At 31.1% G+C, this 18,659-nt stretch overlaps 1 protein-coding gene across 2 annotated transcripts in view; it reads left to right on the top strand.

Moving 5' to 3' along the window:
* Positions 1 to 18,659, top strand: part of LOC134721102 (Golgi apparatus protein 1-like) — a 46,237-nt gene that overhangs the window by 5,188 nt on the left and 22,390 nt on the right. Inside the window, exons 2-10 of one of the 2 annotated variants that reach the window (XM_063583838.1) lie at positions 147 to 179; positions 3,044 to 3,130; positions 5,424 to 5,642; positions 7,258 to 7,506; positions 11,119 to 11,302; positions 12,200 to 12,447; positions 12,833 to 12,954; positions 13,872 to 13,973; positions 16,459 to 16,618. In XM_063583838.1, coding sequence (XP_063439908.1) covers positions 147 to 179; positions 3,044 to 3,130; positions 5,424 to 5,642; positions 7,258 to 7,506; positions 11,119 to 11,302; positions 12,200 to 12,447; positions 12,833 to 12,954; positions 13,872 to 13,973; positions 16,459 to 16,618 — 1,404 coding nt within the window. The remainder of the gene's footprint in view (positions 1 to 146; positions 180 to 3,043; positions 3,131 to 5,423; positions 5,643 to 7,257; positions 7,507 to 11,118; positions 11,303 to 12,199; positions 12,448 to 12,832; positions 12,955 to 13,871; positions 13,974 to 16,458; positions 16,619 to 18,659) is intronic. The other variant, XM_063583839.1, reaches the window with a different exon arrangement.

Below are 18,659 nucleotides of genomic sequence, written 5' to 3'. Positions count from 1 at the left end.
ACCTTAACCTTCAAAATCATTTCTGCATGTGCACTTTTGTTTTGTATAAAGACACAAACATTGCACAATGGCTGACAATGTATTTATAAATATTGAATAGTTCATTGCAATGCATTTTATTAATGGTTTTATTATGTTTATTTCAGATTGCAGATGAAGTGTCCATAGATTGCCAACATGTAAGTTTTATTTTTGGATTAAGACCTACTATACTGGATACATTTGTAAACCTGTGTTAAGGAACACTATATATGGCCTTAGACACAATTTATTTATACTTTGAAGTATTTATGTACAGAAATTTAAAAGCAACCACAGATTTCAATGTTGATAGTATATCTATATCTATATGGTCTGAGTTAAATTAATTTATATTTTATCAAATCATTCCTTTTTATGTTGAGGAGAATCCATCAAATGGGGAATAGTTCTCCATATGAGAAGCTATTCCTTAAATGAGGGATACTTTTCTAGTTTTGAAAAACACATTTTGTTTATGACTTTGCTGTACAATGTAGACTTTGTGTTTTATCTTTTAGAGCTCTACTTTTCTAAACATTTTTGTAGTAAAAGCTGGACATATTTTTTAATACGGTAATTTGCTTAAACCAACTCTATGAACTACATGACCTGAGAGACTAGGCATCCCAAAAATAAAGAGGCAATGCCTAGAAAAGGATAAAATTTATGTAGATCAGATCATTACAAATATGGAATACAAGACAAATGAAAATTTACAATCAGAATATAATAAGTGTAATCAAGAAATAATTGCATTGTTTTTGGTCCAAATCCTGGTTCAGAGATAATTATAGATATAATTCATCAAGTAAAATAAATTCCCTTCCTTTTCCTTAACTTTTTTTATGTTGATACATTATAAGTGTCAAATTCGTTATTAATTGTTGACATCAAATTAAATGTTGTCATACGCAATATAAAAAACCAAACAAAACTGTTTGATAAATTAAGAGTTGTTTATTTACCTTGTTCTTTATAAATTTAATAATGTGATAATATATATTTGTATGAAGGCATTTCTGAAATAGAATGAAATAGTCATATTATCAGGGGCAGAAAACCAACAGAAAACAAATGTATTTAAAGGATGCACAAAGCAAACTAAATGTAGGCATAGCTTGTTGTTCGGTGTGAGCCAAGGCTCCGTGTTGAAGGCTGTACTTTAACCTATAATGGTTTAATTTTTAAATTGTTATTTGGATGGAGAGTTGTCTCATTGGCACTCACACCACATCTTCCTATATCTATGTAAGAAATTAAATACATGTATGCATACATGTATGTTAGGGTGGTACCTAACACTATGGGGAGATAACTCTGTAAAATCAGCAGAACGTTTAAATAATGTTGTTTTGTTATAAAAGAAATATTGAGCTTCTCAATGATCAAAATAATTGTTCTTCAAATTGCTATATAACCAGTGTAATTTTTCTGATAAAACGGTTGGTTCAAGTTTTTTGAAATTTTCATATTTTTCTCCAAAGAGTCAATACTTTGTTATTGGTTGTCAAAAATTTAAGAAAATTAAACAATCCAAATTAATTTTAGATAAGGTGTTGGGTACCATCTTAATATACAATGTACATAGAGGTAAATAAAATGATTCCCCAGAAGGACAATCAAAATGAATACCTGTAAATAAATCACATGACTAAGAGAGATATCAATCAGTACACCTCTAAATATGTAAAGTGTAAAAATATCATTTAAAAGTCGAAAGAAGTCTTGACCTTGTTCAATTAGAAATTTTGTTGTTTGTATGATGTAGTCATTACTGAAAAAAAATAAACGAACAGAAAAGTATAAAACATTTTATTTTAGCATGTTAAGTATTGACAATGTATGTATTCATAAATCAGAATTCATAAGATTCACCAATCATTAGACACGAAGTTGTGACCCTACTATCTTAATTTCTGATCAGTGATTTTGGATTTTCAGAAATCAAAACATGGACAGATCAAATCCTTTAAAACTAATTAATAGAATTCAACCTTTCTTGCACAGGGTATTCAAGTTGACATGAACATGATGAAATTGTGCATCTTTTTAAAAAAAAAAATTAAATCTTTTTGATTTTGGGGTTTTCTGGACAGAAACATGTGCATGAGCATCGATGAGATTTCAGTTGTCAGTGACATGTCTTTCTTGGTAGACGGTAACTTTTTTTTAATTTAAGAAAGGGACATGTAACCAATCGGCATGGTGAGCCACTAGTCCGATGCCCCAGACTAGTAAAATTTCATTTGGACCAGTAATTTTTGTACATGTACAATGTACCAATAAGCATGATAAGAAAAATATCAGAATATTGGTCTTCGTACTTTTAGTTGAAAAAGTTTTGGTGCAGACTGCCATGTATGACAACATATATATAATATAAGTTCACAAATATTATATGTTATTCAGGTCTCAGACAGGGTATATACTGTGACATTCCCGGCTTAGAGTTTATATCCCCTGAGCCAAAGGCGAAGGGGATATAAGCTCTAAGCCGGGAATGTCACAGTATATACCTTTTCTGAGACCTGAATTACACATATATTACGGATTACCCCTGACTTAATGTTATTTCCCAGTGAAAGTATTTGTTGACAACAAATATATAAGTTAAAAAACCCAACCTGTTCCGCATACGTGAAGTATTTTCTAATTTGCTTTGAAAATAATTTTATCGTGTATGTAATAATTAATAATAACACTTTTAACATTAAATATAAGTATTAAAAGTGTTAATTGCGTGATTTTGTATAAAAAATGTATTATTGACTGAAGCACGTCGTTATTTTCCCTCTGTGAGCCTTTGACAGTCTGATAGCTTTTGACTACGTCACATAGTAACCGGTGTTATGATGACGTTTTTGAGGTTCCAATTGGGGATAAAAACGTCGTATATACCCCGGCAGTTTCCTGAATATATACTGACATCTCTGTGTTGTTATCCAATCACAAACCTCGACACATTTGTAATCCGTAATATAAGATTATGTATTCATTTAATTTAGTTTACATTTCTTTTCAGCTTCTTTGGAACTATAAGAAAAATTTGACTAAAGATGACAGATTTGAAATGGTTGCAAATGATGTCTGTAAGGAGGATTTGCCTCGGGTAAATATTACAAATAACTATAACTAGAGGACTGAATGAGTACTGAAATCAACTTATCTTTTTCTATACTTTATTTCACATTTTACCCTTTCTAGACCACTTTGCAGCAATCTAATTTCGTGATAATCTTATATACTTGCAGGAACAATCCAGGTTTGACATATTCAGGACAGTTTATATTCGTGTTATTACTATAGCTTGCAAAAATAAGTTGGTTTACAGTAATATATTTGTTATGTTTAAAGGACATGTTTTTCAACAAACTATTGCTATTTCAATGAGAACAAACTGCTCCTCTTCTTGCTGACTTTATTCTTATGAGGCTGACTTCATACAAGATCTTTTTAGGAAGAAACAAAAGAAGTTATCAATATGCTTTAACTTAACTTTACACTATAAAGATGATGTTCTCTCACTTGAAGAAACAATAATGTGATGTATTATGTTGATGACTTTTACCATGTGAGTTCGTCAGGCTGTTTGCTCTCGTTTATGTCATTTAGGGGTCTTAAAAAGCTGTCTATGCAGTGTGGGTCTTGTTCATTGTTGAAGGCTGTTCAGTTACCTATAGTTGTAAACAGTTATGTTATTTGGTGTCAGATATAAACCCATCATAGATATCAGGACTTAATTTTCTATATACGCGCGTTTCATCTATAAAAGACTCATCAGTGACGCCTGAGTCCAAAAAAGTTAAAAAGGCCAAATAAAGTACAAAGTTGAGCATTGAGACGGTAAGTTGTCTAATTGGCAATCAAACCACATCTTCTTATTTTTATAACACTTTAAAAGTTACACTCAGTGTTTTGTGGTACATGATGTAGTACAAAGAAGGCTTCATATTTCATATCCTGTTTAATATTGTGCTCTCTTCCTGAATATATAAGTCTTCTGGTAAACAGCAATTCATTCATTCTATTCACAATAAGGGGGGTGGGGTGGTGGAGGGGTCACCATGAAAATATATAAGCAGTCTCCTGTGTTCTTTCCTTTTCATTAACAGAAAAAAGGAAGTTTAGCTTCCTTTTTTCTAGTGATTTGTGATTTGAGAATTACTACCCCTAAATGAGGAAAAATATTCTTTAGCTTTTGTCAGATGATGTAAGACAAGGTCAAATTTAGTCTTAAGTCATTTATAGTTTGGTTTCTATGAAAAATGAAACAACAGCTTGAAATGATCAATTATAAATGTTAAATTGCGGGATAAAAACAAATTAAATACAATTGTACATGAGTTAAAACCACATACAGGAAAATGTTTAAGAGAATATATGTAAAGTCAGTGACAACTACATGTAATCAATAAATTTGTTTCCTAGAATTTAACAGCAGGTGGTATAAATGTGTTTGAATGACTGTTCTCTTTAATATTGACCAACAATGTATTGATCATACCTGGAAAGATTTTAATGTAAGTGTACATGCCTGCATATCCATCTGGCAGGTTCATTGGTCAAAGTTCATTTTTAGAGGTCAAGTCTGTTCATCAGATATTATAAGCAATCGGTCTTTTATGTTTAGTAAATGAAATGATTGTTAACTGTAAATTTAAAAAAGAAGATGTGATCCATCTGACTGACTCATGTCATGATAATTCTGGGTGTCTGTCCGTCTGTTAGTCGTAATTTCGAAGCATTCTCACATATATACAATACATAACAGATTTTTATGAAATTTACATGATAGTTTAGTATCAGCAATGTCATGTACATACTTGAAACTTAGTTTCAAACAACTATTTATGAGAGATCCTTGAAAATATAATCTTTATGGAAAATTGTATTGAAAGCTCTCTTTAGCCTCCGTTTCTTGAAGACTTATATTATGAAATTTATAGTGACGGTTAATATCTCCAATGTCTCAAATGAGTTTTTAAACCAGCACTGATGAATATATTTTACAAGAGTTATGTCCCTTAGACATGTTAATTAAGTAGAAATGCAGCTTTCTCAACTTGAGTCGGGTGAACAATTCTATATTTGCCAGATATTAATGAAATTTGTATCCAAGATTGATGTCAGCAATAAACTTTCAATTTAATCAACTGTATTGCACTTTACCTGGCGTTCTGACTCGGTACGTTCTTCATCAATTCAACCATATAATCCTGCTAACACATTTGTAACATGAATCCAAGATAACACGAATCCAAGATTTTGTGTATTTCAGCATTAGTTTGTGAAATTAGAATCTATGATTTTATATATTTGCAGTTTGTGAAATTAAAATCTATGATTTTATATATTTCCACAGTAGTTTGTGAAATTAGAATCTATGATTTTGTATATTTCAGATGGAAGAGTGCAATCAATTGCCAAAGGGTAGTGGACAGATAATTCCATGTCTGGTTGACAATTACCAGAAAGTTGAAGCCAAAGAATGTAAAAGATACCTAGAAAAAATGTCCAAAATCGTCTTCAGTGACTACACCTTGATATACAAGTTTGCTGATGCATGTCATGATGATATCCAGAGGTTTACATGTGGTAGATTAGAAACAGTAGAAAAAGAGGTATAACTTATAGTTCATGAGGAACATGGAATTGTAGATCAACGTGACAAAAAGACACACCATTTCACAAACAAACATAAAACATATCAGCATGATCAGTGAATAAAAAGTTTTTATTAGTTACATGTACTTATAAAAATCAATTTCATAATTATTTATAGATTAAATATGGTACTGTTTCACAACTTATGGACTTTGATGATGACGAGAGCATTGGTTTGATCGGATTGATAAAAATCTAATAATATTTACTTTAATTGCAGGATTTTTTTCTCCAAGAAATTTAGTTTTATGGCATTTCATTTTATTAACCAGATTTTTGTGACAAAAATGTCGGTTATTGATTTGGGGATGTACGGCATGCAGGCTGGCGGCAATCAAATGTTGTCTGTGCATTAACTCATGAACCGTTCAACCAAAGCTTTTAAAATTTTAATATGTTGTTACTGACAACTAAATGAAGCTCAAGTTCAATAATGGCGTGTCGTGTCCATGCATTTACGCATGAACTGTTCTATCAAAGCTTCCCAAATTTTAATATGTTGTTACAAATGACAAAATGGAGGTCAAGTTCAATAATGACAATTTTGTCTTTTACCGTTCAGGAGTTATGGTTCTTAAAAGATTGTAAAATGGAGTTTCCAGTCGTGTCCGTGCATTTACGCATGAACTGTTCTACCAAAGCTTCCCAAATTGTAACATATTGTTACTGATGACAAAATGGAGATCAAGTTCAATAATGACGATTTTGACGTTTACCGTTCAGGAGTTATGGTTCTTGAAAGATTGAAAAATGGTGTTTCCAGTAGTGTCCCTGCATTTTCTCATGAACCATTCAACCAAAGCTTTTGAAATTTTTATATGTTGTTACTGATGACAAAATAGAGGTCAAGTTCAATAATGACGATTTTGACTTTTACCGTTCAGGAGTTATGGTTCTTGAAAGATTTTAAAATGGCGTTTCCATTCACGTTGTTGCATTTACTCATGAACCATTCAATCTAAGCTTTTCTAATTTTAATATGTTGATACTGACTACAAAATGGAGGTCAAATTTGATATTGACGATATTCACTTTCACCATTCATCAGTAATGGTTCTTGTGATATTGCCAGGACACAAATAATTGTTAATAAATCCGGTTTGCTGTCGTTGTGACAGTCTCTTGTTTGAATTTGACACCATATGGCACTTTTTTTTTCCCCAATTATAGTCCAAACCAGAATATTATAATTAAAATCATGATAAATTTTATTGATGACAATGTAAGACAATTGTTTATTATGGGCCAGAAATCAGATCAGCAAAACTTCAAATTGAATGGCAGTATTGATACACTCATTAAAGAAACTAGCTTTAATTTTTTTTTCAAAGTTGAAGACCATTGGGAACTTAAATTTCCAAATGGTTTTGACATTAAAAGCTAAAATAATCTATTCCTGGGATAGAAAATCTAGTAAAAATGTAGTTCGTGATGAATTATTGCTTTGTGTCTTTTTATTTCTGTATGTTTTATATTTTTTTAACTTATATTCACATATTTTCTTATTTGATTAAAAAAGAATAAATATTGTTTCCTTCCAGTGAATAATCAGTATAACATTATAATTGATAGGACTCTGTACATAGACAAGGAGCTGTACTTGAATGTCTGGTGAGGAACATAACTAAACTATCACAACATTGTAAACATCAGCTTCTACGAGTGGCCGAACTACAGTCAGATGACTATCACATGGACAGACCCTTATATTATGCATGTCGAGATGCCAGGGAACATTTCTGTCCAAAGACACCAGCAGGCAATGGAAGAGTTTATGAATGTTTGTTTAAAAATAAGATGGACCCAGCCATGCCGATACAGGTATTTAAGTCTGTGGTTTACCGAAACTAATTATCAATTGAAAAATCACAAACTGATGTTTTCGTCATATAAATGCTTTAAATTCATTTGTAAAATAATTTGACAACAGTCCTATTGGTATGAAGGAAAAAGATCAATGTTACAATATTGATCCAGAAGTAAATTCATGTTCCTTTGATTTGATTTAGTAAATAGATACTACTGTGAATTCATTAATGTTTGTGGGATACCAATTTTCATGGATTTCGTAGTTGTATGTGAACCTTGAATTCAAATGATCAACGAAGTACAACATTTCTATTGGCTTGTATGAAGAGTTTGGAAAAACCATGAAATCAAATATCCTTGAAAACATAATTTTTCCTAAAACCATGAAAATTGGTACCCACAAAAAATTAATTAATCCACAGTATATGAAACATGTCTAATTTGCTCTTGATATAGTTCTCAAAACAGTGAGTGCTGCACAATAATGGAATAGAAGAGTGTCAACTCTTGACTCACAGTCCTCAAAATAAGGGCAGGGCCGAAAGGACATGTCTGGTAAAAATATAATTGGTCCTGTCACTTTTTGTTAATTTTGTAATACACATGATATATATTCCTAAGAAAATTTTGAAAAATCATCAATTTGTTCCTGTAATACCAAACTATGACTGCACTCAATATAACTGAGGGGGAAGGATTATTACCAGCACTCTGGGATCGGGCGTTTTTAAGCCCTGGATTTTTGAGATTGGTCATTTGGGGATTAGGGAATTCTTTTATCGAATTTCGGGATGTTGTGATTTAAATTTCATTAAATTCTGGACCTCAGGATTTCATGTTTTTAGCCTGGGATTTAGGGATTAGGACTCATCGGAGACCCCCATTCATTTGCTGACATTCATATAGATCAAACCTTTTTGGACTTGATGGTTTTGTGATTATCATTGATATATTTGTTCAATGATTTCTTGTTTAATTCTAAGCATAATTTACCGCGAAAGATTATAAAGAAACAAACATATATTATACACCAGCAAGAAAAATTAAAAAAAAAACAATATTATTTACATCAAGTTAAGACATGACCATCAGCTGTTGCATGTAAAATAAAGGACATTAATTGAAAATTTTCATGTTTTATATATGCAGAACATGTACATTAAAAGTACATGTGCATGTAAAAGTAATCCATGTTAAAGCAAAATTTAGTAATATATGACTGGTACAAATATTCAAAATTGTTTGTCCCCAATATGCAAAGAGAAATCGAAGGTCATCATGGACATATTTACCATTCATCATACAAAAACTAAAAAACTACAGCTGATTTCTAGCAAGCAAGCTAACCAAAGATATTACCATTAGCTACATACTCATTGAAATCAGCTGTAAATCTTATTTTGACTCTTTTTCTGTTTTTTTACTGCATCAAAAGAAGACACACATGTCAGGACATGAGAACATGGCTTTATGATGTCCTTGATTTTGAAAGACTTCAGACAAACCATAACTTGGCTTGATAAAGAATACTAGTTCCTTTTAAGAACTCTTTTTCTCCTCTTTAGTGTAATTTGTTGATTTCAAGCGATATAAACTCGTTAACAGTTTTAATTAAACGAAAGAAGATGTTTTTAAATTAATGGCATGGATGTGTTAGGTTCATATGACAAACACAATAGCAGACTGCGTCATACACAATAGCAGACTGGGACATACTCAATAGCAGACTATAACATCCACAATAGCAGACTATAACATCCACAATAGCAGACAATGACATACACAATAGCAGACTATGGCATACACAATAGCAGACTATAACATCCACAATAGCAGACTATTACATCCACAATAGCAGACTATGACATACACAATAGCAGACTATGGCATACACAATAGCAGACTATAACATCCACAATAGCAGACTATTACATCCACAATAGCAGACTATTACATCCACAATAGCAGACTATGACATCCACAATAGCAGACTATGACATACACATAGCATACTGTTACATCACAATAGCAGACTATGGCATACACAATAGCAGACTATGGCATACACAATAGCAGACTATGACATACACAATAGCAGACTATGACATACATTAAAGCAGACTATTACATCCACAATAGCAGATTATTACATCCACAATAGCAGAATATGACATACACAATAGCAGATTATTACATCCACAATAGCAGACTATGGCATAAACAATAGCAGCCTATTACATCCACAAAAGCAGACTATTACATCCACAATAGCAGACTATGACATACACAATAGCAGACTATGGCATACACAATAGCAGACTATGGCATACACAAAAGCAGACTATTACATCCACAATAGCAGACTATGGCATACACAATAGCAGACTATTACATCCACAATAGCAGACTATGGCATACACAATAGCAGACTATGGCATACACAAAAGCAGACTATTACATCCACAATAGCAGACTATGACATACACAATAGCAGACTATGGCATACACAATAGCAGACTATTACATCCACAATAGCAGACTATGGCATACACAATAGCAGACTTACATCCACAATAGCAGACTATGGCATACACAATAGCAGACTATTACATCCACAATAGCAGACTATGGCATACACAATAGCAGATTATTACATCCACAATAGCAGACTATGGCATACACAATAGCAGACTATTACATCCACAATAGAAGACTATGGCATACACAATAGCAGACTATTACATCCACAATAGCAGACTATGACATACACAATAGCAGACTATGACATACACAAAAGCAGACTATTACATCCACAATAGCAGACTATGACATACACAATAGCAGACTATGGCATACACAATAGCAGACTATTACATCCACAATAGCAGACTATGGCATACACAATAGCAGACTATGGCATACACAATAGCAGACTATGACATACGCAATAGCAGACTATTCATCCACAATAGCAGACTATGACATACACAATAGCAGACTATGACATACACAATAGCAGACTATTCATCCACAATAGCAGACTATGACATACACAATAGCAGACTATGACATACACAATAGTAGACTATGGCATACACAATAGCAGACTATTACATCCACAATAGCAGACTATGACATCCACAATAGCAGACTATGACATCCACAATAGCAGACTATGACATCCACAATAGCAGACTATGACATCCACAATAGCAGACTATGACATACACAATAGTAGACTATGGCATACACAATAGCAGACTATTACATCCACAATAGCAGACTATGACATACACAATAGCATACTGTTACATCACAATAGCAGACTATGACATACACAATAGCAGACTATGGCATACACAATAGCAGACTATGGCATACATAATAGCAGACTATGGCATACACAATAGCAGACTATGGCATTCACAATAGCAGACATTGACATTAATGTCCCTATTGATTGAAATATTAGCATCTAGTTGTGAGATTTATAAGTAGTATTAACTAGTTTTACTTCCTAGTAAATGTTTTAAGTTGGTAACAGTCTGAATTTGTGGTGCAAAACCTTTTACTGGTAACTTATAAATATAACAACAAGACAAATTAAGAATTTGCTTTTTTCAGTGTAAAGAAAAGTTACAAAGAAGACAGAGAGAAATCGCTGAAGATGTCAAAGTAGAAAAAAAGTTCTATGTTGCTTGCCGAAAAGATATTCAGCAATTTAAATGTTTTCAACATGGTCAAACTAAGGATCCAGATACCAAGAGGGCAACTGTACTTATCTGTCTGGAGGATGCTATGAAAGACGGTAAGATAAAGGTCAAAGGTTGTCAGGAGGCCATGAAATTAAGTAAGATAAAGGTCAAAGGTTGTCTGTAGGATGCTATGAAACAAGGTAAGTCACAGATCAAAGGTTGGAGGAGGCTTTGAAAAAAGTTAAGTTGTGGATCAAAGGTAGGAGGAGGATATGAAATTATGAAAAAATAAGGTCAAGGGTTTTCTGGAGGATACTATGAAAAATAAATAAGATAAAGGTCAAACTATCAAAAATGTTTCTGTATGTAGTTTGATCACACAGGTTATTTGATAATTTTGTCCTGTACACTAAGTTGGAACTGTCCAAAAAATTAAAAAAAAAAAATATCAATCCCAATTATACCTACATAGAGCAACAGTGTGTACTGTTTTGGTATTAACTTTTAATGGTATTGAATAGGGGAAGGAAAACATTTATTACTTATTTCTTGGTCTTTATCAACATTATACACTTTTACACTGACAGCTGCAATCTCAAATGACATGCATGATTCCACAGTATCATTTACAATTTTTGCAGATAATTATTAAATACCTGTCCCTAGAACTGCTAGGGAATCACATATATGTATAGGTATTTAAGATCTTACAAACAACATTAAGAGAAAGTATTATACAGTTTGATTACATTAGGAAATATACATTGATAAAACAATTTTGAATGCTACATTAGATTTAAATGCAACAGATTTAATGTAACATTTTGCAACTAAGATTTATAACAGATTAATTCAAACTATATGCCAAAATATTCAAATTTTAACTCCTCTTTGTGATTAAGTAGGTTGATTAAACCCAACTGATTTTATTCAAAAAAATTCTCAATAAACTATTAACAATTTTTTCGCAAAATTCGGTATGACTTATTTTGTATTGATTTTATTTTCAGATCAAAAAATTACACCTGAATGTTTAGCAGAGATGAATGAAGTGAGACAGACATTACTGAGTGATTACAAGATCAACCCAGAACTTATTGCTATGTGTGAGCATGAAATTAAAAACTGTATACCAGAGGACAGCGACAAGCTGGAGGAAGGGCAGGTGGTCCATTGTCTAATGGATATGGCACGGACTAAATCAAGGAAGAAGGCCGCTGATAATAGAGTACCAATGTCTGCACAATGTCAGCGTGCTGTAAGTTAGAGTCATTATCTTTTACTCGGGGATTCATTTTTTGTTTCTGTTTTCTTTATGATTTAATTTGCCTCAACTAAATATTCTGAAATTTATACACAATGCTTGTTACCATAAAAGACAGATTAAGTAAAAAATCTTGGTAGCATCAATTTTATATTTCTTCAGTTATGTTCTTTTACAACTTTATATGATATGTCTCGTGAACATATTCTCCATATTTTTTTTCTGAGTGAAATTATTTCTCCAGTAGAAGCCATCTTAAAAATAATGTTGTGCATATTTTTTTGTTTTGAAAAAATTGTCATTTGAAGATTCGCTTGAAACTTACATATAATATATATATTATATTGAACAATGAGTAAGCTCACACATTGTTTTACAGGTAGAAGATTTATTGTTAGAAGCTGATGTTGGCAGTAACTTCCAGATGGACAAAGTTCTCATGAAAGCTTGTATGCCTGTTGTACAGACAGCATGTAGAAACATTCAGGCTGGAGATGCTAGGTTGGTTTCAGAGTTCCCTTACTTTCAACAAAGTAATAAACTTAAGATATCCAGTTCATGTGAGGATGTTGTAACGATAATAGCTAATCACAGAACTGAGATTTCAAAATGCAATTATCATGCCCCCAAACAGTCCCCATCTCAAAATAGTACTATGGATTCACTTAATTTTCGTGGATGAACTTAAACTTACATGTTACTGGATATTAAACTTCCAGAGTCTGCACATAACCCTTAAGAAAATTTGTCATTCATTGAACTTTTAATTTTCTGGTTTAAATGTACCCACAAAAGACACTGAAATTGGTATCCAACAATATAATAATAAATCCACAGTATTAAATATGTTTTGTCATTGTCACATGAAATAGATGAAGAATATGTGTATTGCATCAAAGTTGATGCCTGCATTTTCACTGCATTTGGTTTAACCCCACAAAAAAATAATTTGGATTGTAATTTGCTGATGATATGAAAAAGGCATGTGTACATAGAAAACTGTATTGTCTTAGCATGTGAACATACAATGTATTTAATTCTATAGAATATTGAATTGTTTGAAGGAAAAGATAGATTTAATTTTAAGGAATATTAAATTGTTTGATAGATAATATTAGATTTTGATTAAAGGACATTGAATTGTCTGGTGGAAATTAAAAGATATATTTTACTTTACAGAACATCAATTGTCTGATGGATATTAAAAGATAGATTTTACTTTACAGAATATTGAATTGTCTGATGGATATTAAAAGATAGATTTTACTTTACAGGATATTGAATTGTCTGGTGGAAATTAAAAGATATATTTTACTTTACAGAACATTAATTGTCTGATGGATATTAAAAGATAGATTTTACTTTACAGGATATAGAAATTGTCTGATGGATATTAAAAGATAGATTTTACTTTACAGAATATTGAATTGTCTTATGGAAAAGATAGATGACGATGTAATGACAGATGATTGTGAAGAGAAACTGATGGAGATACAATACTTTGTAATGAGAGATTGGAGGTAAGATCACAATACTTTGTAATGAGAGATTGGAGGTAAGATCCTCGTTGTTTAGGTTCCTGGAAAACATATACTCGATGAACCAACAGAAATGAGCCTGTGGTTTTCTCCTGGCACTGCAGCTTCCTCATTCAGAAAAACAGACCAAAATTGGCGCTTAAAAGTTGTGTGTTTATTCACCAACCAATCAATCCACCAACAGAAATGAAAAATAAAACATCATGAAAGTATTATAATGTCTTAAGGGCTATTCCAGAAAAAAATGTATGGGGGATTGGAAGGCAGTATTTGTCAGCACTCGCCACCCAGACAATTGTAATTGAAAATTATAGTGCATTATAGTGTGAAAAGTTGCTCTGATACCCATCACCCATGTATTAATAATACAATGTGCCTTCCAACACCCCATACATTTTTTTCTGGAATAGCCCTAATTACTTCAGCAAGCCTTGTATGACAGTCTTTAAATATAATTTTCAAGATAGAACAAAGCAAAACAAAGACACCTCATATATTGGTTATCATTGATTTATACTTTATAGTAATTTAATTTATTATATTTATATGCTCTATTTATAAAAGTTTTGAATGACATAGAAGATCATTAGAATGTCATTTTACAGAATAATATAGAAATGTTTATTAACTCAAAATGTTTTAAGTTAATATGGTTAGCTGTACCATGTTGGTTTATAACAAGATAATGTTGTTCAAAGATTATTACAAATTGCAGGGCTTTAGTTAATTGTATTTTAAATTTACCAGGTTTTCGTAAATATCCAATTCATCAAGTAATCTGGCAAAACACCACTAAAAACGCCAAAAATGCAAATATATGCAAATTTCTCATCTGTTTAAACCTTCTGATCTTGACATGTACACATGTTAAACACTTATAATTAATTAAATGCACATAATCTTAATTATCTAGAGCAGGGTATAAAATATCTGCTGTATCAGCCTGTGAAATCCATGAGTTTGGCGTCGCTGTCATGTTGGATTTCTCAGACTGATATGCATATAGGTATATAATTAACCAATGCATAATGCTAAAGGCAGCAGAAAGCCTGCAAAATGAAAATGAATATAGAAATATAAAGTAAAAAAAAATTAAAAAAAAAATTATTTGTTTATTTATATATGTACTTGGAAGAACCTCTTAGATATATCAATATGCATACAGTTGATTATTTATTGCAGTGGGTTAATAATACCTTTATAAATATTCTTAGATTGTCATTTTAACAAAACTACATTTATATACATTTATCCTGTCATTAAGAAAAGTAACATGCAAATCTAGATAATACTTTGGATTCATTATTTATCATTGGCTATAAATTTTCAATATTCTTGTATGTACTATGCATATGCTAAAAAAATATACAACAGAACAATTATTTTTACACACAACACTAAATGAATCCACAGTATTATGTTATGATGGCCTAATTTTAATCAAAACATATCTAGCATATATAAACAAGTTTCATCCATTGGAAGTATTCAGTTTTAAGACCTTGCAAATTGTAGAAATGATGAAATCAATTATTTCTAAAATTAGGTACGTCTTGAAACACATATACATATCAGCTTCATTACAAGTATATGCTGCACAACATTGGCGTTCTAGCCCTGGTAATGGCTATTTCAAAATGATATGTATAGGAGTGTTTGAATACTCCAACCCCATTCGATTTTTAATTTGAAATTAATGTGCTATTGTTTGAAACTTGGTTGACTCGCCCCCAAAAACTCTATTAACATAAGGTGCATTTAAATCCGAAAAACATTTTTATTATTTATTTCAGATTTTTTATACCCATTCATTTCAAATAGATCCTAGTAGTGAACTGCAACAAGCTTTGAAAGAAACATATCTTTGTTGGAATATGCTTAATTTGCTATCTTTATCATATTTATTCCAATGTTAAAGAGTTAAGCTGTTTTATTTTATGAAGATGAACTTAGATGCAGATCTTAAAATGGCAAATTCTGATACACTATACTGACAAGATGAAATAATATTTTATGAACCTTAGTCTATTGTTGGAAATGTCTCTTATATCCTGTTTCGCCATAATAAATGACATGTTTGAATAAGATATAAAAAAAACTGAAATTTTGCTCAGAATTTGCCTTTTTCTGAAATTAACTTTTTATGTATTAATAATGGTCATTTCTTTTAGTATTACAATGCTTTGTATCAGAGTATATGGTGTTTCTACACCCTGATAGTCCACATTCAATTCAGTGTGAAATCTATGATTAAATTCAAAATTGAAATGATTTTTGTCATGTTTGTTAGAATTTTATTTTATTTTTAATGATGACACATCTATCTTGATATTTAAACACAAATAAAGTCTACCCACAAATTTAGCTTCATGCAAAGCTGAAAACACATCTTGCAAACTCTGGTACTAGCAATAGTTGGAATGTATATCTTGCTTATTAGAGAAACCTGAAAGCCCTTTCATTACAGATTAGATGCTAACCTTTTCAAACACTGTCATGAAAATGCCAAGACCCATTGCAACGCCTCTCCTCATTGGAATGATCAGAAATCCACTAATGTTGACAACTGGGGATTAGTTTTACCCTGTCTATATAGACACATGAAATCTGAAGACCCTAATAACCAGGTGAGACTCCAAAGTTCATAACCAACTCCTCCTCATGTTCTGTCCGCAAAAAATATCAGTGTATATAAATATAAAGTACATAAAAAAAATTGTCCAATTGAAGAAAATCTAGATAACAGCAGGGGATATTATTGAACTAGTTTTCGAAACGAAAACTTCTGTAAATTCAGAAATTATTGCAACATTTATAATTGCGATTTTGTCATTTTAGACTTAAATGTGATTTTTACCGTTTAGATATTGAGAAAAATCCTATTTATTTCCTATAAAAAATTTCCAAATGCAAGTTAATAAAAATTATAGCGATTATAACCATGTCGCATTTTTTAGCAATAATAAAACCATCGCAATAATTTCTGAATTTACAGTATCTAAATGAACAGATAAGTTTTGATAACTTTATGCTTACATTTGTAATTTGTGGTTTTAAAAAGTTAGACAGTTGCAAGGTTAATATTAACTAAGCCATTGGCAATGGTAAAAATAATTTATCTTTACCCCAGGTGTGTGTTAAGTATTTCTAATTCATTTACAATTGTACTTTCTACTAAGACACTGATATTTCTTTGTATGCTTTGTGCTAGTCTCTCAGTGCATGATTTCTTTAGCTTTTACATGTTAATCCTTCACAAATCTATACCCTTTTCTGTTAAAATGCATGATATCTTGTCTATTGGGTGTTTGTTTTTAAGATTAGAAGTAAAATAATTGCAATGCTTTGACATTTTACAAGAGACAGAAATTAGTTTTAAAATGTGTGAATGATCTTCAGACTAAAAAGTGATTGTAATTTGATTCAAAGAGTGGTAAAATTCAACAACATTTTTACAAATTCATTAAATCTGTCTCGTAGAGCTTACAGTACATTGATTTAAAACAAGTTTAAATAAAAGGAATAATAATTTTATATTTTTATAAAGAACTTTATCATGCATAAAATATAAAAAAAAATGTTTAATTGGTAAAAAAGGCCTGAATAGAAATTCAACAAGTTTAAATAAAAGGAATAATAATTTTTATATTTTTATAAAGAACTTTATCATGCATAAAATATAAAAAAAAATGTTTAATTGGTAAAAAAGGCCTGAATAGAAATTCAACACGTTTCTTTATCATCATTTTCATTTTGGAGTATATCCTAATTCCTTTTGATTATGAAATGGTGCATTGATTAGTTATTAAGGGGGTTCGCGGGTCTAAATCATTTATATAGGATTTCTCTATATTTTTCTATAAATGAACTTTATCTTATAGTAAATAGAAAAATAAAATAAAAAAGTTGGGTCACCGTGGATTTGCGCTCACAATCTGCCTTCGAAAGAAGCATACATTTTTGTAAAAGTGTTTTTTTTCTGTTGAAGTAATAGGAGAAATAAAGTTAATATCGAAATAAAAAAAGAAATTTATTACAGAAATCGCTCAAATTTTACAACAATTTAGTTTAAGTACAGCTTATATGGAATTTATATTAAAAAATATAGGTCACCAATGAGTTGAAAAAGATAGTACAATTTTAAAGCCAAAAAATGGCTTTTTTCACCAAAGGGAGATAATTTGAAACTTTTTCAATGATGTATACATTTTAAAAGTCATCTGGGGCAAACACGAATTGATTGTTTTAAATTATTTTTGTACCATATGATAAAGTAACAACTACAAAAGGTAACAAATAAAATGTGTAATGAAAAACAAATGTTAAATTTTTTTCTGAAATTTTTATACCCTCGAGCCTCCTTAATCTGTCCATTGTTTGAAGATAACAAAACTCTATCAGTCTGAAAATGTTGCATGATGGTAGTTTGAATTGATATCATTTTTTGTGTAGCAACATAAATACTTTGGATTGGTTGAAAAAATGTCTAAGCATTGCCTTCTCTTTTCACTGTTTTCACTAGCATGAGAAACCTGTGTACATGTCTAACTTGTTCAAACCTTTTTAACCTACTTATATATAGATAGTCCTAGTTACGGTAAAAGTCTAACCAAGAAAAGGGAAGAAGGTTTACCAATATTTCCTAAGTCTAGAGTTCCATAGGACAAA

This window comes from Mytilus trossulus, chromosome 6 (genome assembly GCF_036588685.1).
Source record: "Mytilus trossulus isolate FHL-02 chromosome 6, PNRI_Mtr1.1.1.hap1, whole genome shotgun sequence".
NCBI classification, from domain to species: Eukaryota; Metazoa; Mollusca; class Bivalvia; order Mytilida; family Mytilidae; genus Mytilus; species Mytilus trossulus.
The sequence above is the reverse complement of the archived record's forward strand: the minus strand, read 5'-3'. Positions and strand labels throughout refer to the sequence as shown.